The sequence below is a fragment of the Zymoseptoria tritici genome, chromosome 7 (genome assembly GCF_000219625.1).
Source record: "Zymoseptoria tritici IPO323 chromosome 7, whole genome shotgun sequence".
NCBI classification, from domain to species: Eukaryota; Fungi; Ascomycota; class Dothideomycetes; order Mycosphaerellales; family Mycosphaerellaceae; genus Zymoseptoria; species Zymoseptoria tritici.
In genome coordinates, this window is record NC_018212.1 from 908,707 (window position 1) to 933,493 (window position 24,787).

At 50.8% G+C, this 24,787-nt stretch overlaps 6 protein-coding genes across 6 annotated transcripts; 2 read left to right on the plus strand and 4 right to left on the minus strand.

Moving 5' to 3' along the window:
• Positions 1 to 736: 736 nt before the first annotated feature.
• On the plus strand, positions 737 to 2,491 carry MYCGRDRAFT_73913 (uncharacterized protein; the record flags this gene model as incomplete). Its single annotated transcript, XM_003850627.1, has 3 exons — positions 737 to 1,094; positions 1,146 to 2,017; positions 2,243 to 2,491. Coding segments are annotated over 3 exons (1,479 nt in total), but the record flags the coding sequence as incomplete, so codon positions are not given.
• Positions 2,492 to 6,082: 3,591 nt separating this feature from the next.
• On the minus strand, positions 6,083 to 8,366 carry CYP-43 (putative P450 monooxygenase; the record flags this gene model as incomplete). Its single annotated transcript, XM_003851140.1, has 7 exons — positions 6,083 to 6,202; positions 6,256 to 6,361; positions 6,502 to 6,677; positions 6,727 to 6,986; positions 7,096 to 7,834; positions 8,006 to 8,143; positions 8,209 to 8,366. 7 exons carry the CDS (start codon positions 8,266 to 8,268, stop codon positions 6,149 to 6,151), a joined length of 1,533 nt encoding a protein of 510 aa, XP_003851188.1.
• Positions 8,367 to 8,841: 475 nt separating this feature from the next.
• Positions 8,842 to 10,362, minus strand: MYCGRDRAFT_100730 (uncharacterized protein; the record flags this gene model as incomplete). The annotated part of the gene is made up of 2 exons (XM_003851139.1): positions 8,842 to 10,238; positions 10,311 to 10,362. The coding sequence occupies 2 exons, from the start codon at positions 10,360 to 10,362 to the stop codon at positions 8,842 to 8,844; spliced, it is 1,449 nt and encodes a 482-aa protein (XP_003851187.1).
• Positions 10,363 to 11,354: 992 nt separating this feature from the next.
• Positions 11,355 to 13,770, minus strand: MYCGRDRAFT_110156 (uncharacterized protein; the record flags this gene model as incomplete). Its single annotated transcript, XM_003851138.1, has 7 exons — positions 11,355 to 12,276; positions 12,330 to 12,416; positions 12,639 to 12,794; positions 12,867 to 12,900; positions 13,152 to 13,184; positions 13,238 to 13,374; positions 13,430 to 13,770. 7 exons carry the CDS (start codon positions 13,768 to 13,770, stop codon positions 11,355 to 11,357), a joined length of 1,710 nt encoding a protein of 569 aa, XP_003851186.1.
• Positions 13,771 to 14,666: 896 nt separating this feature from the next.
• MYCGRDRAFT_44978 (uncharacterized protein) lies at positions 14,667 to 15,372 on the minus strand (the record flags this gene model as incomplete). The annotated part of the gene is made up of 3 exons (XM_003851137.1): positions 14,667 to 14,902; positions 14,963 to 15,164; positions 15,223 to 15,372. The coding sequence occupies 3 exons, from the start codon at positions 15,370 to 15,372 to the stop codon at positions 14,667 to 14,669; spliced, it is 588 nt and encodes a 195-aa protein (XP_003851185.1).
• Positions 15,373 to 15,606: 234 nt separating this feature from the next.
• Positions 15,607 to 16,348, plus strand: MYCGRDRAFT_73923 (uncharacterized protein; the record flags this gene model as incomplete). Its single annotated transcript, XM_003850628.1, has 3 exons — positions 15,607 to 15,618; positions 15,669 to 15,980; positions 16,039 to 16,348. The coding sequence occupies 3 exons, from the start codon at positions 15,616 to 15,618 to the stop codon at positions 16,081 to 16,083; spliced, it is 360 nt and encodes a 119-aa protein (XP_003850676.1).
• Positions 16,349 to 24,787: the final 8,439 nt, after the last annotated feature.

A 24,787-nucleotide genomic window follows, 5' to 3' on the forward strand; every position in this document is an offset into this window, starting at 1 on the left:
CTTGTCAACCACTGAGAAACCATTTGAATATACAACACGGAGCAAGTGTCTGCTGAGAGCAATAGTGACGTCTTCACAATGTTCCACGGTGTCATCTCGACCTTTTCCTGAGTATACCGATCGAGATGCATCGGGCGGACGAAGGTGAAAAGTGCATCAAATAGGCAAGTCATACGAAGCACTAGGTTCCATGCCTTGACAGGTACCGGCGGGCGTTGAACATGAGATCCTGCCAAAAGGTCAGCCACCGAGTGATTTTGGCGCATGCTGGAATTGGCCCTCAATCATGCAAGCCTCATCTGCTTTCCATTCATCCCATAGACCTTACCATTCCATCAACATCGCCATCAATCGCCCATTAACATCTCCCTCATCAATGTGTATACCAACCCAATGTGGATACCGTGATTGATTGATGGGCATGATATCATTTCCTGCTATATCTGCTACTCCGGCTGTACGTTTCGCGCGCTGAGCGTCGCGACTGTGCGCAGCAATCATGAGCGCTCTCTCCCATATTCTCGCGCCCGACCTGGACGTGGAAATGGACAGTCGACGGCCGGATCAACCACCTTCATTTCCTCCACCTCCGCCGCCAGCTGCGGCAGATGCCACGCCAATGGCCACGGTCGCACCAACGACACTTCCACCTCCCGAACATCTCGAAGACGACGATGGCGCTTCTGCTAACAATACCGTCGGCACGCCGCGAGCAGAGCATGGAGGAGACGAGCCCATGTACACATCCACAACAACTAGTCTACGTCGCAACGCAAACGGAGCGACATCCTCTGTCTATTCAGGGAACAAGATCCGACATTTGAAGAAAGAGGACGGAATACCACTATGGCGAAAGGACATCCAATACGACTTCTTGAAGCTGGTCTTCTTCGATCAGACCAAATGCTTCACCAAATTCAGCGATGGCACGAATGGTCACACTTTCGCGGACATATACATTGATGCAATGGCCAAGAGCAGCAAGTGCAGCAAGATCTTGAAGGAGAAGCTATTGCAGGATCAAGATGGCGCGATCAGCATGGCTATGGTATGCTTGTTGGTCAATGTTGGTAGAATGAACACGACCTTGAATTGTGAGAGACAGTGCCCTGCTCCTGGTCTCGATCTGAGCTGACATGTTCCAGTCTTTCCTGAGATGCGAGCCCAGCTACGTACATATCACTCGATCCCAGCCCTACAGGCGCACCAAGACCCGAACGCCTACAAGCAGTTGCAAGACGCTCCACGACTGAAGTCCATCCTCAAAGGCGCGACCGAAGACGAACCGCAACCAGCGACGATGGATGAGATTAAAGCCGCATCCAGACCTCGGACCAATCCCGTCAACCTGATCTTCGTGATGAGCCAGTACGCGCCGAAGATCAGTGAGCTTCACTTTCCACCACCACGAGACTTCTTCGACCTGGTCATGCGATCCAGCTTGGGGAGTGTGAGTCGCGCCAAGGCATTCTTGTGGTTGATTTGGTGGTACCTTGAGAGTGATTTCACAAAAGAGGACGCCGAGCGGAACCCGTTTGGTCCAGGACAGTTCGACCCGGCGGATGAGGGTGCGGATGCGTTGCCGGTCAAAGTGCCGACATTGGAGAGCTTGACAGAAGAGCAGGCGGCGGAGGAAAACGTGGACACCGAGGAAGAGAAGCATTTTGGAGAAGTCAAAAGGAAGGAGCGGATCGCGATACTTGCCAGTGAACCTAGTCCCGCAATGACTGCTCTCAAGCGCGCGCGGAAGGAGAAGGGCTTGACAACCGGACATGGAGTGCATGCGAGTGACGATGAAGGAAGCGAAGTGGGCAGCTATCATAGAGGCATGATGCCCGCATCTGTCGGAAAGATGTCTACTCTCCACCTCGAGACTGCTAGCGACTACACTCGATCGCCCTCTCCAGCCGGAAGCCGTGGCTTTCAACCAATCAACAACAAACCCGTCAGCGATATGCGCATCGACAACATGCTCAACAGCGACGACGTTGCTCCTGACCCATCCTCGCCACAAGCAGTCCCAGAATTTCCGGCACCATCTGTTAAGAAGGGGCCTGGGCGAGGGAACTGGCGCCGCAATAAGACCAAAGACGCTGCATCATCCTCCCGCACTGCTCAAGAAGGTCATCATATTCCTCTCCTCCCCGCTACCGGCCAGATTGACTTCATCAATGATGCTCCTTCCTCCAGCGCTTTCCACTACAACTCCAACAAAATGCCCGTTTCTCCAACCCAATCTCAGACCATCTCCGGATTCGCCCGGGACCATATCCCTACGCCCTCATACCAAGCCCAAAAACGCCACCGCGGCGTCACTCAGCACCAATCCGCGGTCATGACACATCGCAAACAGCAGATCGACTACACACTCGACCGCCGCATCAGGAAAGCACACGTTGCATTCCGGAATACCAGGGAATCGGAGTCGGCGATCGTTCGTGCGTGGAAGAGGATTCGGGCTTTACCGCTTGATTATGACTCGGAAGAAGAGGGCATTCGCGTGAGGAAAGCGAGGGAGAGGGCGGACAAGACGGACGATGAATGGCGAAGCGGTGTGCATCGGGGCGGAAAGGAGAACGACGACTTTCTTGACAATGTGGATCTGTGGCGAAGGCCAAGAGTGCTCTTAGCGGGCTTTGTCAAAATCCCAGGCGAACCTACGGATGTGGGAGAGGAGGTGCGGAGTCTGGCACAGAGCTTTCGAAAGGCGAGTCGCAGGTTGCAGAGATGGGGTGAGACGGGTCTGCCTGGCCAGGCGGTGATCACGAGGAGGGCGACGCTCGATCGAGGAGGGAGTCGGCGGGACCGGAATGAGAGTTTCGATCTCGAAGACGATGAACGAATGCCAGCGCCGCCAGTTGCGGTTAAGGCAGGATCGAAGCGGAGAAGGAGCGCGAAGGCGCAGCCTGGACCGAGGAAAGCTAGGAGGAGCGTCAAGAGGGAGAGTGTGGCCCAGGAGCCACAGCCTGAGCTGGAGGAGGTTTACGAGCATGATGGTGCAGGCGGTGTGGGAGGGATCAATGGTGGTCAAGGAGCAGCGGAATTGGACGATGACGATCGTGAGATGCTCGGCGAGGTGGACGCGGATGAAAGTGAGGAGGACGGAGATGGAGACGAGATGGATGTTGATGATTGATTGCCAGGGTTGAGGTTGAGCTTCGGACCACGATGCTTTGTATACACAGAACGAAGCGGAACACAGTATGGGAGAATCACAGGACGTACAATGCTCTTTTGACATGGGAGACACTCCAACCGCAAGACGATCATTCGGCGCCAAGGCAGAGTAGCGCATGTGTTCCGCTCTCAAGTTACACCACCAAGGACATTTTCACGCTGCACTGACAACCTCACAGGACAAACGAAAACAACAACATTTCAACAAATTGCTTCTTCATCACAGGTGCGCGACTCGATATTGCGCAACCTCGTTCGCTTGCTGACACTCGTCTCGGCCAAAATGTCTACCATCAACATCACCGCCGCTATCCCTCTGTCAGCAATCGCAGCTCTCAAAGACCCATCCTCCGACCTCGCTTCCAAACAGGCCGCCCTATCCGTCACCTCGACCGCGGTCCTCGAAGCCATCAGCGCTCTGCCCTACGACATTGCGACTCACACCATCACCGAGCAGCCATCGGCGCAATCTCCGCTCGCGCACACTCCTTCCAAGTCCGCCGCCTACGCCAGCAAGCAGACCCACCTGTCCGACCACGACGGCTTCACAGTCACAGTCATCCACCGCGCTGATACGAAGCCGGCTGCGGTACTGCAAGTCCACGAGTCCACTACGGTGAAGCAATTGACCGGCTTGATCGAGGAGGCTTGTGAGGTGTCGAAGTATGCGCAGTTCTTGGTGTGGAACCATCGGTGCTTTTATGATGGGCAGAGGGGAGGTTATGATGAAGGGAGGACGTTGGGAGAGGTGAGTTCTTGTATGAGGGTGGTTGGAGGATGTGGAAGGACTGAGCTGACAATGACATAGGTTGGGATGAGCGATGAGGACGGCAGGGTTACGCTTGTTTATCAGCTTTGAGCTGGAGGATAGTGGCAATCGTTCTCGCGCCAGAGGATCAGGTGTGTATTGCGAGCGAGAGAAAGAATGACTGAAATACACAAAAAGTTGGTTTGGCAGACTAACGATGCTGCAATGATCCAAGCTGTTGCGAGCTGGATTTGCCTCGGTCGACATTTCCATGTTGGTCAGGAACTGCGAGGCGAACAAAATGAAAAAGCTCCGACCTGAAAAACGCTCTGCTCGCGTCCTCCACCTCCGCTCATTCTCACCTTTCCGTTCCCACTTTTTTCTCCACCATCCAAAAGCGCCGCGTCGAGAGCCACGAGTTTCCGGAAGGAAGTGTGCCGCACGAAACGACGCTCGAGTCCATGAGAAGATTTTATGGCGGGCACATAACACAAAGCATTCGTGGGCACTACCAATAGCACATGTTCTGGTACGGAGCATAAGGACCTGACGCGGCGGAAGCGCAGACAGCGACGAGGCGGAGGGTGGAGGCGACAATCGAGGTCCGTATGGATGAAGGTGTCATCTCTGTCCAAGTTGCCGACTCCCACGGCGTGTGAGCGCACCGGACGGGTCGCCTTGTTTCCCAGGCACAAGGACATGCCCAGGGACGGATCGAGAGGTCAAGGATATTCTAATATCTCCATTAGCCAATTTCGTCTACTGCGCTGCAAGTAAGCAGAGGAACGAGGAAGTGGAGGATCTGGATATCGCACTGGCCTGTTCCGCGGCAATCGGTGTCCACACGGAGAAGGACAGCCAAATAGGCGTGCAAGTACGTGGACAAGCACCTTAGCAAGACAACTTAAAGGGCGTACAAGGAGGCGTACGAGTACGAGGACAGGTAGTTTAGCAGTACGGCCAAACAGGCGTACAGGTAGGCGTGCCACTAGGCGGCCAAGTAGACGCACAGGTCATCTAGCAGTACGGCCAAAAATGTTGCATGTACGTGTGCAAGTAGCGCGGCATGTTCGCCAAGCAGGCGTGGATGGACGAGAGATGGTGGGATCAAGCCTTGGGCGAAGCTGTGGAAACACCTGGTGATAAGGAGTGATTGTATTGAGGAGTCAGTTGTTTCGTCCTACGACTGGTCCACATTCTCCCCTTCACTAGTCCTGTCCCAACTTGAAGCGACAAGGTCCCGCGCGGCACGAGTCGAATGATTGAACTGCCATCACAAAGTTTCCGTACTGTGCTGTCGCTACAGAAAAAGCCTCTGATCGATCAAGTCTCGTGCCAACAAGCCGCTCTCCCGCACTGCTGCCTCCTCATGTTTTCCACTTGCTAATCCGTGCTCGGACAATTGACCTGAAGTCCAGGTTTGGCCGCATCATCGTACGTGCAACCACCGGGCAAAGGATCGAGCTGATAGTCGAGGCACTATTGTTCACGAGTGACAAGAAATCAGTCCCACGAGTCGTCGCAAGGAAAGGCAAAGAAGTCGTTGCTGGCGATTCCACGTACCGAACCATAGTCGCAGAACAAGATATCCCCGTTTCCGAGTCTGCACCCTCCGTTGAGCGGGTCGTTTGTGTAACTGCACACTCCCACTTGAATCGCAATCGGCGCGCGATCATTGAGCGGTGTCCCGGCGACAGTGGAGGTGAGGAGAAGGGTCGCTAGCAGCAGCGAAGTTGGTTTGGTCGTCGGCATGCTTGAGGACGAGAGTGAACGAAGGTTGTTGATGGAGTGCTGTCGAGCTTTGGGAGAAGCTATTGCAAGAATTGCACGAGAACTGAACTCCCTTTGGGCGAGGACCAACCTTTTAACATGCACCGGCGAAGGATGCTTGACTCCTCTTTCTCCATTCAGCCATGGAACCGCAACATCAACTGCGTATGCAAGACGCGGAGGAGTCTCTCGGACGACCAATGATCACGGCATCAGCAACAACGTGCAACTTTCATCTATTACCTGCGGTCATGCTGGGATATCCCGGGCATCGGAATGCTGTCTTCTCCTCACTTCTGCAATCCTGTAGGAGCAATGCTACGTCTTGGCGTATTAGGACATGAAGACGACGACTCGTGCAGGACGTGGAAATGCAAGATGATGAGCAGGTTTTCATTGAATGACGGGATGCGGTTTCGGGGTGATGCCCGTAGGCAATAGATCGATCGCTTCTCACGTCCTGATTGGTGTGAGCTTCACTTTGAGCGGCCGTAGTTGCCACAGAACCTGAGACAAAGTCAGCAAAGAGGTCTCAGACGGCATCATGTCTGCGGGCATACATAGAATCTGGCATCTTGCACCCAGGTAGAGTGATCACCGTCCAATTCCATGTCGAAATGCCAAAGTAGCTTTGCTGTAACTAAGCGTGCTTCAGCCAACGCCAGCCTGCTCAAACCATTAGCACACGTTGAAGGTTTTATCTCCATCGTCCCGCTCGAACCACACCGCACGACTTGACGCACAGTGGCTTGGTGTGTGCAGTCCTTGCAGGAGAACGGAGGTATCGACACAAATGCTCGACTCACAGCTTGCCCACACAATCTCTCGGTCCCATGCTGAATGGCTTGAGAATGTCGTTTACACGCCGCCCACACGCATCCTGCACTTCCGAGTCGACCCATCGTTCCGGTCTGAACTCGTTCGGGTTGTCAAAGAGGTGCTTCGATCGACCCATGGCCCACTGACCCATTGTGACGTTGAACTGTCAACTGTCAGCGAGTTGTCTCCCGGAAGTTCCAAATCCTACTCACCCCGGAGGGAATGACCTCTCCAGCAACGATATGTCCTCCCTTCGGCGTGATTCGTGGACAGATGTACGAGGCGACGGGAAACATCCTCAAGGCTTCGTCAATCGTCGCCTTCAAGTACGGCATTTCCTGGACTGCCTTAAGGGTAATCTCCTCGGACGATGAGAATTGCGCTCGGATCTCCTCGCGAAGTTTGTTCATCACCCTCGGCGTGCTGCAGAGATGATACATTGTGGAGCTCAGGCAGGTGGCCGTAGTCTCCGCTAATATAAGAGTCAGCGATGTTCGGACAACACAGCGATTCAGACTTAGACCTGCAACAGGCCGAGACAATCTCGGGCGCCGCAAGCCTTGCACCCTTCAGAGACTTACCACCGCCGCCAACGATCAGGACGCAGTTGGATGTCACTTCCGCCTTGGTCAGTTTGTCTCCACCTTTCATTTCCCGTGTTATCAATCCGACGATGTCCGGCCGCGCTGAGGAGCCGTCTGTATCACTCTTCTGCTCATCTTCTTCCTTGGCAAGTCGCTCGTTGATAGCGTCGTGAGCAATTTCAATAAAGTTCTCTGCGTCGGTTCTCGACTTGGCCGACATGAACGGCATGAGCATGTCCATCGTCACTCCCCATCGCCGGAATTGATTGACAGCCGCACTCAGCTTCAGCACGTTGAGCAGATACGAAGGCCAAGGATGCAGCCTCCGCTTTTCCAGACACTCCCATTTCTGATCGAGCGCCAGATGACCAATCACGTCGTTGAGGGCCCAGAGAAACCATTCGCCTATGTCCTGGGAACCTTCGCGGCTCGCGATGGTGAGTTGCTTGCAGAGAAGGTCGAAGTACTGCTGCAGAACTGGCTCGACTTCCGCGATGCTGCTGTTCTGGAAGGCCGGACCGAGCAGCCTGCGCAAACGATTGTGTTCCGCATCGTGGGCAGTGATCATACTCGTGGGCAAGCGATCGTTGCTGAGCTCTCCGAAGTGGTAAGTGGACTTGGGGAGTTGCGGACGAGAGTTGTAAATCTGCGCCCATGCTTCCGGATCGGTGAATGAGAGCTCGTCCGGAGCGACGCGAACGGTATGCCCATAGCGGTCGTGAAAAGCGGCGATATGCTTATCGAAGTTAGCAGATGACTCAAACATGAATCGGGCGAAGGAGGGTCCCGGGACATGTTCTTTCTCCGGAATCCCGCTCAGACTGCACGACACGAGTTGCACCCCAGTGACTGGGAGTGCAGTCCGGTTAGGAGAGCGACGGCCTGCCTTCCACACTTGGTCACTCACCTGGTACAAGTCACCTGTAGAATGATGGTAAGATGCGAAGAGCCGAGTTGCTCGCCAGTGAATCGGGCCAGGATATTTCGCGAGCGGATGAAATGGCGAGATGTTGTAGAGGAGTGTGAGGATTGACAGTCCAATGCCCTGGAGATTGTACTGTGGTCAGCAAGGGAGTGTCGTCGAATAAAGTTTGGGTTGTATTCACTTACAGCGACCAGGATGCGAAAGCCTAGCTTCAGCAGAGTCAAGATGATGTCGGTGTTTGACATCGTGGCGGTGGATCAAAAGGACTCGGCAAGACGCTGTGAGAAAACGTGTTCCCACAAGAAGAGTCCTGATGATTCCTTTATCCAACGTAGAGCGGCAAGCCGCGGTTGTTTTGTCAAGGTCCTGACATGAGGGTGCTGACTTGCGAGATGGAAGTGGGAGGGGTATCATTGCGGGAATGCCGCAGATCCGAACATTTGCATTGAATGTTGCCAGCATTCGCGACAATGTCTAAGAGCGTTGCCTCCGTGGTTCTCATGCTAGTACTGACACTGACTGCACCTTGGGAAGCATGGAATATTCATACAACGTTCGTAGCGCAAAGAAGTCTTGCGATAGTGGGTTTCATTGCTGTCGAAAACGAACACTCTATGCGGCGACAGATGCAAAAGAATGTCACCCAATGCACGCTCAAAACGCTGCACGTCCCTTTCCATCCCTCTGAAGTGATCAATGTCACGCCGCGTGCCTCTTGTGGCAGTGCTTCCGTGCTGTTCCCTTCCACGCCAAAACTCCCGCTAAATTCAAACCCATGTCATTTCTCGGAGCTCAAAGTATGCCGTCCACCGAATCACTCAATACAATGAGCACCCATACTCGGCCCTTCGGAAAGCCTCGCCGAAGAAACTCTGCATCGCGTAATAGTGGAAGATGATGCCACCGAGCACAGCCATATGCCAGATATTATGACTGCCACCCGCATAGTCGAACCATCCAGGAAGGAAACGCTCCGGCACCTTTGCAGCGTAAAGAATCGCACCACCAAGATACACCGCAATGGACTTGACGATCGGTGCGTAAAAGTACAGCGTCGCGGCCAGCCCTCGTTGGTACGTGAGTTGAGCGACCGGCACGAATCCTGTTGCGGCCAGGGTGACGTAAAAACCCACTCTCGCCCACGACATGTCTGCACGGTTGAATGTCGGATTCCAAGGAAGGATGACACCCGCGATGCCCAACACCAGCGTCGTTGACAAGTAAATCCACCTCGACGTCGGCTCGCAGTAGAAGGCAGTGTACTCAGTCGTGGCGATGCTAGCGGCGACCAAGAGCGATATACCGGTATAATCGACGCAAGCGAAGCGTTCCATCAGCGTCTGGTTCGAGATGGAGGACATGGCATGCCACATCGTACTGCAGACAAGGCACTTGCACGCAGCGAAGAAGAAGCAGCCCGCGATGAAGATGTCGAAGCGCGTGGCGGAGGTGAAAGCGGGCGTCTTGGGGTAGACGTAAAAAGCAAGAGCGAGCACAATGACCAGACCCAGGGCGTGGGACCAGATGTTGAAAGTCTCATTGGAGATTGTGAAGCATGACCGGATGCAGTCGAGTTTGGTCTCAGAGAAACGATATCCATTCTTGATGTGCGGGTTCACTCGCCATGGTTCTGGGAGCATCTCATAGGATATGAGGCCATGCTGGCGGGCATGGACGATAGCGGCATCGACTTTTGCTTTGAGGGCTTCTTTGGCTCGGCGAGCGGCTTCGGCACCTTCGGAGACGATTTCGCTGGCTTTGAACGCTCCAGTCTCCATGTATGCGATACTGCTGTCGATCATCCCGTGGGCTGTCGCCGTGAGGCCCGCTTTACGCATGTGGTATGCTCGCTGTTCGAGAGCGGCCAGAGAATACTCCAACATCTTGACACCCTCCTGTACCTTTTGCTCGAGGGTATCCTTCTTCGTCAGAGCATCCCGATAATGCGATTCCAGTGTGTCCACCAAGACCTTCGACCGCCTCCGTCCTGCGTCAAGGATGTCGTCCGAGACATGCAGACACCGGTCGTGGACATGCCGTAACGTCTCATGTACACTCTTCACACCCTCGTCCAATTTGAGATGTCCATATGTCTCCAGCATTTCCAACCTTCTCCCCAGATCGCTCAGAAAACCATCCATGGCGATCTGTGCATTCTCTCTTTCCGAGCTCCATGATCGCGGGTTGTATGAAGAATGTCGTCGCCGTTGTCGTGCTCGTCGGATATCGGAGTCGAGGCTTGAGCCTGAAGATGCGCCGAGAGTTGGTTCTTCTTGCGTATCGGAACCTGAGGTCGCTGTGGCGCTTGTCGTCCTCGTACAGTAGGTCGTCTGTGTCATGGTCGAGTAGGGCGACATCCGTGGTTGTGATTGAATGTATTGCGTGGTGTTCGCAGTGAGGCAAATACTGCGGGAAGAATATTGATGTGATGTCCGGTCCTTTGTTCTTGCTTTATGGCTGGCCGAAATGAAGTATGCCGGCGGTGGCGGCAGCGGTGATGTGGTGGTTGAGTGCAAGAAACAAGAACTGCAAAGGTAGAGACTGGAGGGAGTAACTTATGCGTTGGGGATCATATGGCGAAAAAGGCAGGAACGTGGGTGGAATCTGTGGTTGTTGGCTTCTCAGATGACGATCAAAACTGTGGAGCCCCCATGCAGGGCCGAGGCAGCGCAAAATGCCTTAGGCTGAACTCTCCAGGTATCACTTCAACTTCACGTGCGAATGCCACTGTTTTCCTCCCGATACCCTCTCATTGACACGGCCTGACCTCAACTGTCTGCTTTCCATCTGATCGCCATCGTCTCGCCGCTATTCCTCAGGAAGCATTCAACACTCTTCATTGCGAGCCATGTTACTTCTCCCTCCACTGTATAGCACGTCAGTCTACTTCTCATTTTCACTTCTTACGGATTGTCTCCTTCTTACGGACTGATTCAAACGCCTGTCTTTCGTCTGATTCCCATGGGAGAAGCGCACCCCAAATTCGCAGAAAGCCTGCAACCCTCTCTGCTGTGAGCTATGCCATCGTTTGCTCCCTGTACGATAAGTCAGCGGTCTCGAGATCAGCATTTCCTTGTCCTTCTTACCGACTGTTCTCAAACGCCTGCTTTTCGTCCCATTCCCACGGTCCCATGCAAGAAGCGCATTCAAGGTCCCAGAAAGCATCTGATCCGCGGCAAGAAAGTGTCAGTAAAACCGCCCGCAACGCTCTCAAAGAACTCGAGCATTCTCGCACGTGAAAAGCAGCAACCCGGCATGGCAGCATGGCAAGAAAGAGAGCAATAGAAAAGGCAAAGCATGGCAGTCCAAGTCCAGGTCCAGATAGCAAGCATCATCCAGAGCCAGTCCCGCGAAACCAGGCAAAGATCGGCATTCCGATGCAGAGAATAATGGCGATCCAGATCCAGATGAGTCGAATGGAGATGGTCCGCTCGATCGGCGCGATTCCTTCGGCCGCTTGCTCATTCTCTGCAGGCGCGAGCTGCTCGACCAACCCAATTCCTTCGGCCGCTTGCTCATTCTCTGCGGGCGCGAGCTGCTCGATCAACATAATTCCTTCCGCCGCTTGCTCATTCTCTGCGGGCACGGGATCTTGGGGAGTGGAATGGTAGTTGACATCCCGATAGAGCCACTCGCCACTGGTGGTATCCCAAACTCGGCTCAAATCCACAATGGACTCCTGCGGCGGCATCTCCGATTCGTACGAAGAGCTTGGAGACCGGCGGATTGGTGGGTTAGGCAGCAAGTAGAGAGGTTCGCCGCGGGGATAACTCCGCCGGGCCCACTCGAGTGCGTCTTCTTGATCTCTGCGGCCATGTGGGCCGACGTGCTCTGGCCGAGGGTAGGGGTTGTGGCGCGGTGGAGGGCACTTGTCGATATGTTCCTTGTAATAGTGGTAGCCCAACACCGCCTGGTTCCTCTCTGGCTGGTAGTAGTCCGGAACCCGCGGTCCGGTTGGTGGAGGATAGCGAAGGATGCGTGACTCGGTGGGCACATGGACAAGTTGCTGCTGAGGCGGCGTGGGCGGAGGAGGTGGCGGTGGTGTTGGCCGAGACCAAGGATAGCGCTTCCGCGGTGGTGGTGATGGTCGAGACCACGGATAGCGCTTCCGTGGAGGAGGCGGCGGAGGGGGTGGCGGCGGCGGCGAAAGAGAAGTCGGTGGTGGTGATGGTCGAGACCACGGATAGCGCTTTCGCGGTGGTGGGACGGCCTCCTGAGTGTCAATGGCTGGCTTGCTCATGATGGTGATGTGCCTAGTGGTATGGTCAGCGGTGAATCAAAGGAAGCAAAATAGGCGGAGACGTACGCTGTGCGTGTTGTTGTTAGTGGAAGGAAAAGTGAAGTTCTGCTGCGTTTGTTGTTGAGCTTGTTGTTGAGCTTTCCGCTGTCGCCGCTGTCGTCGATGAGTCAGCAGGAGCGACGGTGGAGTTCTTTCCGCTTCACTCCGGTAGAGGAGCGAGAAAGGTCATTGCCGACGCCGGGAGGTTTGTGCGTCGTTCGATGATGTTACTAATCGAAGCGTATATTAAGGAAACTTCACGATCGAGGGAAGGATTTGAACGGTCCAGCAAGGAAAGGAGTCGAAGAACACCTCGAGGGAAAGATTCGGACGCACTCGAGCAAGAGACAACAGTCGTACTCGACGGAGACATTCGCACTCACGGGAAGTAACCGCGCTCGAGGGAAGTAGTCGCGCTCGAGGGAAGTAGTCGCGCTCGAGGGAAGTAGTCGCGCTCGAGGGAAGTAGTCGCGCTCGAGGCAAGTAGCCGTGCTCGAGGAAAAGAAGGCGAGGTAACGGAGGGACAGTTGCTTTTGGGGATGTACTGTTACTTAAGGGAAGTACCTTCGGTTCACTTGATGGCCGGAGTCTTCTAAGACTAAAAAGAAGGAGAGGTAACTTTATTTGAGGTGAGGGAAGAAATCATGAATGAGATAAGCAATGATCAAGGGAAGGCGTTCGACTTAAAGGAGGGAATCGTACTTATCAAAAGGATTTTCGCTCGAGTTATACTCGAAGAAAGCAGACGCTTGAAGCGAGAACGTGCGTTTCGGAATCCGAGCGCCGAGCAAGAGCAACGAATGAGCAGGGAGGTATAACAACAGCAGGGAACAAGCAGTGATAACTGACGTCTCTCAAATCGGTCACATTGCCATTGATCTTCTACGGAACGGTGTAGTACAACGATGCTCCAGTCAAAGATGCATCAATCCCACCAGCGCCGGCCAGACCGCCCGGCAGAGTCGTCAGCGTGAGCTTGGCTCCCACTGAGGCCGAGAAAGTCCTGTGATCATACTGCAACAGATCGATCGTAGCCTTGACCAGGCTCGAGACCTGTGCCTCATCGAACAATCTAGCACACGTCAGCTTCAACTTTCCACGACCCAGGTAACACAGGATCGACTCACGGCTTCTTCGCCTTAATAATCTCCACCGCCTGCGGAATCGACACTCCAACACTGTCCATCACATTCTTCACAATGACTTGAGAATCCTGTTGGTTGAACCTCGGACTCGCATCGGCAGCGGCTTTGGCGTCGCGGTTGACCTTGTGGATGTTGACGGAAGCGTCGATGACGGGCTGTGATTCGAGGATGCCTCCTTGGTAGGCATTTAGCTGAGTGATGAGCTCGCGGACGGCAGTATCAATGTTGGTAATTCCTTGGTTGGTAGCCTGGGCGGACTGGCGCTTTGTGAGAGGAGCTGCCAGGGCAAGGGGAGCGAGGACGAGGAGGTTGAAGAGCTTCATTTTGGCGGGCGGTGTGGGTGATGGAAGTCTGCCGTGAGTTTTGCTTGATACTCGTGACAGATTCGAGCACCTCGTGTCTTGCTTTTATACAGATTTGAAGACATGATGTTGCCGAGGTGCCGTGGTAGTTCGGCGATTGGGTGGCTCGCTGGCACTGTTCACAAGTGGACCAAACTCAGCTTGGATCCCCTGTGATCGACAGCGCGGACCACTATTTAAGGCTTGGACTCACGCTTGGAGGTATCGAAGTTTGGTTGTCACGAATGGCGTCGGGAGAATTGCTGGCGGTAAGGTCGAACTCGTATATGACGCCTGAAGTGGGTTCGGACGGCGTACGAAGACGTAATTCGGTTCACTGCGGGCCAGCTCGGCGTTATGAAGCATGCCAGAGCAAAGCGGTACGTCGGACGGCGGGAATTGGGCTGAAAGGTGTCGCGATATCAATTGCTACATAAATGTTACATCACGCATACGCAGTCTTCTCGTAGGCACCATGTCGACCAGCTGGAACAGAACGACGAGGCTTGTGCGACTGAATCCAGATATAGCAAATGCCAACAACGCAACCGACCAGGAAGAGCTTCATGAGAAGGCCCAAGCCTTCATAAGATCCAGTGTAGATGGGTGAATCGGTCGCGATCTTGGGCAGTTCCTTGACAGACTCCTTGACGTCCTTTGCCGATCCCTTGACAGACTCCTTTACGGATTCCTTGATGTCCTTGGCAGAGTCCAGGACAGAATCCTTGATAGAGCCGCCAAAGACCTCGTTGTCGTCCAGAGGAATCCTAGCTTCGGCGCTGCCTTCAAGCCCTACAGACGACCGCGTGTCAGCGTCTCATCTCTCTTCAACACCAGTCTACGCCGTTGGGGGCTGACGTACGTATCCTGGCTTGCCTCTAAAGTTCGGCCCTAATACCTTCTTCAGGCACCTCCAGCTCGCCGCTCTTCTTGATCTTGACGGTCTTGCTGGGCTTGTCGCCGGAGCCCTTAGGCACGTTCTCGATCTTCTCCACAATGTCGTAGCCCTCGAGGACCTCGCCGAAGACGACGTGCTTGCCGTCAAGCCAGGAGGTGATGGCGGTGGTGATGAAGAATTGCGAACCGTTGGTGTCCTTGCCAGAGTTGGCCATGCCTGGAGTGAGGAGGTTAGATCGTGTCCTTGGTATTGTTCCCTGGTTTGTGCCCAACGTACTCATGAGACCCTTCTTGCTGTGCTTCAACTTGAAGTTCTCGTCCTGGAACTTCTCGCCGTAGATGGACTTTCCGCCGGTGCCATCGCCTCGAGTGAAGTCACCACCCTGGATCATGAACTGCTTGATGACACGGTGGAAGGTCGAACCCTCGTATCCGTAACCCTTCTCGCCAGTTGCGAGAGCACGGAAGTTCTCAGCGGTCTGCGAGCAATATTGTCAGTCTTTGTCGAACGCTTGTCGTCTCAGGAGCTCTGCATACCTTTGGTACGGTCCCGCCGTACAGGCCGATCACAATGCGGCCCAAGTCCTCCTCGCCATGCAGAATGTCAAAGTACACCTTGCAGGTGATCTTGGGTCCCTTTGCGGCCTCGACGTTCTGAGCGAAGTAAACGAAGCAGAAGGTAAGCATCACCAGCAAGCTGACGATGATCTTTTGGAAGCCTGCCATCTTGACGGCGTTGTCCAGTGTCAATGGTGGATGTAAGAATGGAGAGAGGAAACAGAGGAAGGGGAGCTCCAATGTGAACACCTGGTGAACGACGGACCCTTGCCGCGGGGAGTGGTCTGTGCTCAAAATTCGACTTCACGATGTTCGATGCGCCAGCAAGGTTTAGACGACGTTCTATTGCCTTCATCACACTACATCGCCATCATGGTAGGAGGTACCTATATCGTGCCCATGAAACCCGAGCTAACACGCGTCAGGTCTTCGTCTTCGGCACCCATTTCGCTGAATCCCAGCTCGTCGCGCGCTCGCTGCAATCCTTCTACGGCATCGGGCCCAATGTCTGCACACGCCTCATGGCACGATTCCACATCCACAAGACCGCCAAAATCGGAACATTACAAGACCGGCAACTAAATGAGCTCGCGACCGAATTGAGCACGATGACGTTGGAGAACGATTTGCGCAGGCAACTGCATGAGAACATCAGACGGCTGAGGGATATGGGCTCATACCGCGGGAGAAGACATGCTATGGGACTGCCAGTGAGAGGACAACGGACGAGGACACAGGTAAGCTATGGAAATGCGTGGGTAGCGATGCATTGGACAAAAGCTGACGATCGAACAGATCATGACTGCACGAAAGTTGAACAAGGTGGAACGGAGAGGGTGAGGGTGTTTCGGATATTGGTTTTGATCAAAGGCATAGCGATGGCGTTGGGAAGAGAGAAGGGCTGCACTCTGCGCAAGCGCACGGTGTAAGAATATGGTTGTACAAAGATGTCCACACGAGAAACTGGAACGAAGCGCTACTCTGAAGGCCAGTTCAAGAAGCGCTCCACAGCGGCCAGAGCAATGAAACCAGATCAGTTCCGATTCATGGGCTCGGGCAGACATTTTGCATGCTTTCAAAGCGGATGACTACAGCACCAAAGCGTACTCGAAAGGTTCTCGGTCGCCGTCTCGCCATTCACAGCACAGACTGGAAAATGAAGTAAGCCCCGGAGGGGCGCCCAAAGAGGAAGATCAGAACCCTCCAGGTTGTTTCCTTTTCATCATGTTTCGCCGAATTTCGCCCATGCCCGGTTACGAGCGATGCAGACCGACGTTCTTCCAGCTTCTAGGAAGTGGGCCAGGATGCATAAGTATGCATCAGCCAGCGTACTCGTAAGTTGCAGCGGCCTCTAGCCGTATCGACAATGCACTCTTGATTAATGTCTCGGAGCAAATCATTCTCTCTTCGAGATTGTTTCCCCCGAAAGCCAACTGATGTAACGTTCCTACAACTCAGAGGTCTGCTCAAGTCATCAGGCCCTTGCCAAGAGCCCTTTGATATCAGGTATACTACCTCCATGGCCCCGCTCAAATCGCACCATGTAACCTGGACTCAATTAGCTCATTGTGTACAGTGTGTCTCGGAGAACGAAAGTGTCGATAGTCGGGCGGTTCTTAGAATAAGGCAGGTTCGGCTTTTGGTGTCGGCTTTTGAATCTCTCGTACAGCCACCGGAATCGACCAGCTCCGACGCGCACGGACGATTTAAGGTGAACAATCGGCGTGTTCTGTCGCGACACGTCGCGACCTTCCGCTCTATAAGAGGAAAGTCCATATTTATAGTATACACGCTTTTAATAGTGTTGTTAGTGCAGTTACCTAACTATATAATTGTTTATACTATTTAATAAGCTAATAAGAAGCTCGTTTTTATGCCGGTAATCGCCCTTATTGCCCTTATGTTAGTGTCGTTAGTGTCGGTAGTGTTAGTATAATATCTACTACTCTTACTCTTACCTTAATTGCCTTACCTTACTATCTATTATTGCTACCGCCGTCGCCGCTATATTATCTAGTTTAATCCTCTTGCTAGTATTATTGTTTACTGCTACTAGAGCTAATAATTACTATAGTGCTTAAGAGCGCGGCACTATAATCTTCTGCTTAGCGTAATAACTACTAAGAGGTGTGCTTAGAGCGAGCGTAGCTATAGTCGTAATATAAGGGCGTTTCGGAGGTAGTAGAATCTTCTACGAAGGATAAGAAGCTACTATCTCGGTAATAAGCTAGTTAATAGTCTTACGGTTAAAGGGCGCTATTACCTTCTACAACTACGTAAGCTAGTATTTAATAACTAAGTCCTTAAGGCTAGGTACTAAGTTAAGATACTCGTCGTCGTTAAGAGCATAGTATCGCTCGCGGACTACTTATGTTGCCTCCTTTATTATCGCCGTATGTCGACTAATACTAGTATCCTTATCTTCCTTATCTTTATTAACTAGCACGCGGCTACTTATATAATATACCTCCTAGCTATTCTCTTCCTACTCTTAAGTCTAGTAGTCGTAGTCCTTTGTAGTAAGGTTGTTATAAAGTAGGTAGTAGCTCTAAACGTAGCGGTAGATAAGGAGGTATTTAAGGTAAAAGGAGTAGGTGCATCGATTCGGTAGGTAGTTACTGTCCTTATTAGTTACTCTAACGAGAGCGTCCTATTTACTATAAGCTAGTTTATTAGCAATAAGGACTTAAACGGTGTAAGGAAACTTCCTAAGCTATATATGTCGTAAGGTAGTTAGATAGACCTTCGTACGCGCCTTAGATTCCTTTACTGCCGCGCGCCGCTCCGCAGTATTAACTACATTATAAAGGTAGCTAGCAATGCTACGGAGCGAGAAGTAGTTTATATTCTACTTAGTGTTAGGGCCGCTCTTAAGTAGTATATAGAAGTTCTTAAGGTTACTCGTCGTACGAATCTAAAGTAGAGTCTATAAGTAACAGCGATAGTAAAAGGCCTAGAGTTTACGGTTATTCTATATAGTCTACTAGATGTAGTTAACCTTCTACTCCGGTGCCTTTTAATAGTAGATAATTAGTAGTAGAGCGTAGTAAGTCTTCTATGCTAGCCTCCGTCTTACGCATCCTTATTACCTTTAAAAGGTAGCTAAGAGTCCTTAAGTACTTACGCCCTTTAAACTACTTTTAGAGAGTCTGCTCGTAATGCTAATAGCAGATAAGATAAGTAACTTCTTACTTACTATTAACGAGGCTACGGAACGCTATTTGTATAGCCCTTTACTTAGCTCCGGAATTATCGGTTATTATGTATCTAGGCTCCTATAGCCTCTTGTTTCCTATTGTTATACACTAGCTCTTAATCTGCCTTATCGCCGCCGCAATTATCTCGCTATCCTCTCGCGCTAAGAGCTAGTATACGTAGGCTCGGTAGGTATTAGTGCTGTCGCGGATTATTAAGCTAAATAGCTTTTGCTCGAGGTAATTCGTCTTATAGGTCGAGTCGTAGATCGTAAAGTAGCCGTATTTCCGTAGTAATTAAAGGCCGCTAGGACGGACGAAAACAGTACAATTAGAGGTGCTACTATTCTCGTAGATAATGCTAGTAATATGTTTAGATAGATAATTACCTATATGTACGATATTAGTATTAGTAAGAAGGTTTAAATTCTCGGAAGATTTTTCGCGCGCGTAACTATTGTTTGTTTGTTTGTTTGTTCCATTTACGTCCTTTCGGAGTCCAAGACTATGTAGGACGGCCTTGCAAGCAAGGCAGTAGATCTATTTACAATCAAATTCTTTTAGTATTCTTTGACCTTAGGGGAAACCCCGTGCCTAAGGCAGGACCTGCAAGCAGAATCTGCCGAAGGACTTCAAAACAGCGCAAGACAAAGGAAATCAAACGAGTGTCGTTGTCTGCAGCCGGGGCTGCAGAATTTTCGTTGTCTGCAGCCGGGGCTGCAGAATTTTCACGCCAAGCTTTTTGCAGAATTTTCAGCGGATCCTTCCGCTTCGCACGCACGCTGCAAATTCGAAATGCAGTGCAAAAGCAGTGCAAAAGCAGCTGTCCAACTCGCTGTCTTCTCTTGTCCTCAATATGCCTTTGTGGAACTGTATGCCGCTTCCAAACGTATACAGCTACGCAGGTTAATCGCAGAGTTGTGGATTCCACCGAGTTCTAGCTCTTTAAAGTGCATGTATGCTTCCTTTCGAGGGCAACGACGTCTCTACCAGAGAAGGGACATGCGATTTCGATTCGGATTTCGAGGAGGTGCGCGTATAGGATAGAGTGGACTGCTTCTTCTCGTTCGTAACGTAGAGGGCTGTTCGTTCGAATCGTGCCGTTGTTCTGTTGTAGCTTGTATCTTCGAGGGGAGGCGTGCCTCCAGGTCGGTTGTTGTTGTAAGGGAAGAGGGATCGACGGCCTCTCCAATCCTCCGGAGGAAACTTGGCTCTGCGATAGTATCGCAGGTTCGTAGCCGGCACCGCGTACAGGTGTTCCTCGTCGCCGGCCCGCGCGCGTAACTAATTATACGCGCAAAATCTAGCTTCCAGTATAAGAATTAGTTATACCTTTTGCTCGAATTCGAGCGTCGATATAGAATTCCTCTACGTAGCCCTTAGACTAGTATGTAAAATCTAGTCCGACTTTTTTTAAAATTCCGACCTTCTTAGATATACTAACATAAGGAAATAAGAAACAACAACTTATGTTTACGCTACTACTCTACTATATCCGCTACCTGTTTTAATACGCTAGTTTTGTTGCCCTAATACCGAGGATCCGGATTCTTCTTTTAAAAGCCTCTTACGGCGTTATAGACGCTCTAAATGTTTAATCGCGTACTACTAGCGTTTAAGAGCGTTTAGTAACTATCCGAAATCCCTAAACCTCCTCCGACGAGATTCGCCTTTACCTCCGCCGGCCGGTACCTACGCGCTACCTCTTTACTAGCAACCTTCGTTACGAAGCTATTTATCTTCTTCCTATCGATATGCGCGAGATCGTAGTTATAGAGGGGCGCGCCGGCGACGTAGTCCTTCGGAAAGAGGCGTTTAAGAGTCTAGCGTAACGGACGGACGAAGTAGGCGTCCTTCTTATTAGTCCGCTACTACGATGCGCCGTTAATACGTATATCTTCCTTATTAAGAGCTATGTCGTCTTCGATATACTTATAAAAGTAGGTAAACTTTATAGTACTAGGGCACTTCTCGCTATCGTAAGTCGAGCGGTCGCGCTACTTCTCTAGTAGTACGCCGTCCTTCTTCTTCGATACCGGTTTATAGCGCTTATAGCAACGATATATAAACCGGAACATACGATATAGTCCGCATCTCGTCCTTAATGCCCTCGCGCTATCGCCCTTCTAGATATTGTCGATAAGAGGCTAATATATGTACATCTCTTAATGCGTTATCTGCTCTACGAGAGCATTAAAGAGCCTATATCGCTACTAAATAGCATCCGGTAGTAGTCGTAGTAACGCCTTACCGTCGCTATTAGTACTACTCTATCGTAAGGAGATAGTAGTAACGCTAATAGATATCCGCGTCTTCTTTATATGCGCCTTCTTATCCTTATTATTATTATTATTACTAAACAGCTCCTTCTTAGGGGCTAAGGTAGCCGCGCCTTCTATAACCTCGTTCTCTTACGATTTAAGCTAAGAGCAACGCTCTTAAATCTACTACTATAGCGCACTAATATCGCGTCTAACGAGCTCTACTAATACACCTTTAATAGGAATAACTCTAGCTCCTTTATCGTCCGATCTACCGACCTCGAATCTACTATCGAATCTAGCTACATCGAGTAACGCGTCGTTAATAAGCTCTAGAGTCTTATATAAAGGATTATTAAGTATCTTAGCGTAGAAGACTTAAGGATTATTAAGAGCCTCTATAGCTACTCTACAACGAGGAAGGATAAGGTAAGTAGCGCACTAAGAACGGCGACAGCGAGGAGGGAATAAAGAGAATAATAAAAGAGTAGTAATTAAGGCGACAACAACACCTCAAAACGAGCAAATTGCGTGTGTATCGACAATATAACTACGGAGGATACGCATCGCGACAGAAAACGACGTTTGTGCACCTTAAATCGTCCGTGCGCGTCGGAGCTGGTAAGATCCGGTAGCTGTGCAGGATTCTACCAAAAGCCGAACCTGCCTCATTCTAAGAACCGCCGATAGTCGCCGCTGTGCTTCCGCGGAGAGACGTACCTTCTAGGATTACATCTCCGCTCTCCGGCGCAGACTATACACACCAAGCCACCGGAGTTCGACGCATTCGATGCAATTCGAGCGGGATCCTGGAGGTATCGTGCGTCATAATCATGATATCGACCGCGGCGTGACCCCGGGCGAGATTGGAAAAGACGCACCGCTACAGTCGTCCCCGGAAGACCGTCGGGGCAAACACCGAGGACGTGACATAAAGTGGCCGGCATGCCCCTCAAGGACAAGGACCATTCCATTGCATTCGCTCAGCTCCTCCTTTGCAGCAACAAATCCACGCCACAAGCTTCCATTCCCAAGATCACCCAACATGAAGGTCTTCACCCTCCTCACCGCCGTCTGCATCGGCCTCTTCGCACCGATGGTCGCAGTTCGTGAACTCTCTCTGTCCCGTTGAGATATCCGAAGACATTAACGAAAGCCTTCCTCCAGGGATGCGTCAACGACGAATGTTTCGACAACTGCAGACTGTTCGGGAATGATGGCGGACAATGGTATGTTTTCCTCGATGACTCAAAACGAACCAAGTCTTGACGAAAATCCAGCCACGGCAATGTCTGCGACTGCTTTTAGAGACCGTGCTCTGGCTGGTGGAAATTGACATGTCCGCAGCCGGTCAAACACTCATGAGGACGGACGAAGAGATTCGCATCACAGGAACATGAATTGATGCGCATTGACAAGATGACCCACATCCTCGTGTGAGGGCATGGAGCCATTGGGTCTATGAAGGTCTGGACTCATGCGAACGAAAGGACAGCCTGTCTTGTGCATACAGAATCCATGGCGCCGGGAGATTCCATCCAATGTATACCCTAGCTTCGTATATCAACGGACGTCTTTGATCCGAGACGAAAACAGTTTCGAAGCAAGTTTGATTTTCATGCTTTGGCCCTCTGTAAGTTTGACTTGGCATGGGACAGGGTGGCTCGAGGAGGCGGCACGACCGTATTAAACTCAAATGCAGCATAGCCCTCTCAAATGTTATATCGTTGGCTCTCGTCACATCGACCGCTCTGTATATACGCAGTGAGGAATGAAATTGTACTTCGGCGTGATCTGCCCGCAGTGGAAGTCTCCGGATGATCAGCAATGAAGTTGTTTTATTTTTTGGTAGGTGGCCGAAGGCCACCTTCCGGTAGAGGTGCTAACCCCTAGGAGCTGATTAGTAGAATCGAACTACCGTATACGGCCGCTCTACCGGATACTGCCTCCTAAGGCAGTTAATAAGCATTAGTTAGTGTGCTGTTATTTAGGGCAGCACAAGCCTTTATACCCTAAGAAAACTATTTCAAACTGTTACGTATATGCTACTTGTAAAGTGTCGTTTACCTAAGGGAACTACACTTTAAACTAAGTTAATCTTAGTACTATTGCTAGGTCTTTAAGGCATATCGGGCTACGTAGGATTTTTACGTCCTTTGTAGTCTCGCCCTAGAGCTTCCTAAACATTTTAGTAGTATATTATTTAACATTAGCGTTACCAGAAGTAGTATATACCCGATCCGCAAGGATATAACGTCTAAGAGTCGCCTTTAGGTATAAAGCAATTACTTCTAGTACCTACAACTTAATAGTCTCGTTAAAGGAGTAGGATAAGTATACCTTCTAAAGGCACTAAACTATTACCTAACATAAGAGAAGCTATCGACGTTTATCTAGTCGCGACATAGGAGGACTAATAGCTATTAACGCTATTATTTTATTAAGCGTCGAGAATTTAAAGTACGGTTCCGAGGTAACTCGGCCCTATACTGCCTTTATCGTCGCCTATGCCTCCTTCGCTATAGAGCACTCTATCCAGATGTAGTTAATAGTAAAATCGCAGTTATCTACTAAGCAGTAACGCTACGGTTCTAGTATCTACTCTAACTAGCTACCTGTTTTTACTTGTTAGTAGAGGAGCCGCTAAAGAAGGTCGCCCGACTTAGGTACTCCAAATTAGACTCTTGTACCTAACTAGAGCTATAAGGGCTCTAACTTCTTGCCTATAAGCTGCTTGTATATAGCGAGTAGCCTAGTAATCTTATCGTTAAAGTCGATGTTCCCTAGCTAAAGTTGCAGGTATCGTTTATAAAGCAGGCGGAAGCCTGTCTCGTAGAGATCTACCTACGCCTTCGCGGTACCGACTTAATAAGTACTAATAAACACTAGCTAGCTAAAGAGTAGCTTATTCTTTTCCGATATAGGTTCGTTCCTTTCGAGAGCGTTTGTATATAAATTCGGAAGTAACCGTACTAGCCTTATAATAGCCTAGCTTGCACTATAATAGGCGCTTCGCACTGCAATACCTTCGCGTATAGTTATCTCTATAGGGACTATAGGAGTACCTGTAACAGGGTCCTATATGTCTATTAATCGGTGCATACCGAGATCCTATAGCTATAACTACACTTAATAATTCTACTTTAGTAGGCCTGTTTCTTCTATCCGTCCGATAATTAGGCAGTAGAAGAAGGGCAGCGAGAGCGCGTTAATCCTAGTTATAGGCTCTGTAAGGGTAAAGATTTTGTTATTCGAGTTGCTCGGATGCAATGTCTTCCACACCTTCCATATTAAGCCCAGGGTCCCCGGGATATTCGTCGCATTTAATAACTAGGCTTAAAACTAAGGGGTTCCTATCGCACTAACATTAAGTCTGTTGCGCGTGCACTTGGTAATAATGTTCTTCGCGATATGCGCCTAATAGAGGTTAGGGTTAGTCGAGGCTCGCACCGCTGCCTATGCTATTAAGGCCTTTCGTATACTGTATATGTTAATACAGCCGACACCGCTAGATTCTTTCGGGAGGTAGGCGTAGATTCTACGGATTGCTCCCCTTGTTTTTCGATCCTACACTATGCGGTAGTATTCTCGATTTAAGTCCTTTAATACATCCGGTAGGATGTATAAGAAGCGCATTACGTATCGAGGTATAGACATTAGCATTAAGTTCGCTACAAGAACCCTCCCCTTTAATAAGAGGTACATCTTTAACTACTAATCAGCGCGGTCTTTAAACTTTTAGATTATCTTTAACTAAAACGTCTATAGTTGTTTAGTAGTGTCGGTGCCTACCGGTATGCCTAAGTAGATATAGGGGTTGTCTGCCGTTACCTCCTAAACGCCTAGGATTAGTAGTAGTTCTTTGAGTCCTACTTGTAGCAGGTATAACTTCCTATAGTTTACCTTCGCCCCGGAAGCTCTCGCGTATGTTTTAAGTAGATCTATCGCTGCGTTCGCTTTATCTTAGGTGCGGAGGACTATCTATATGTTATCCGCATACATTATTACCTTTAATTGCTCTCTAGCGACCCTTACGCCTCTAATCCTTTCGTCTTAGAGTATAAGCTAAGCGAGTAGTTTAATCGAGGC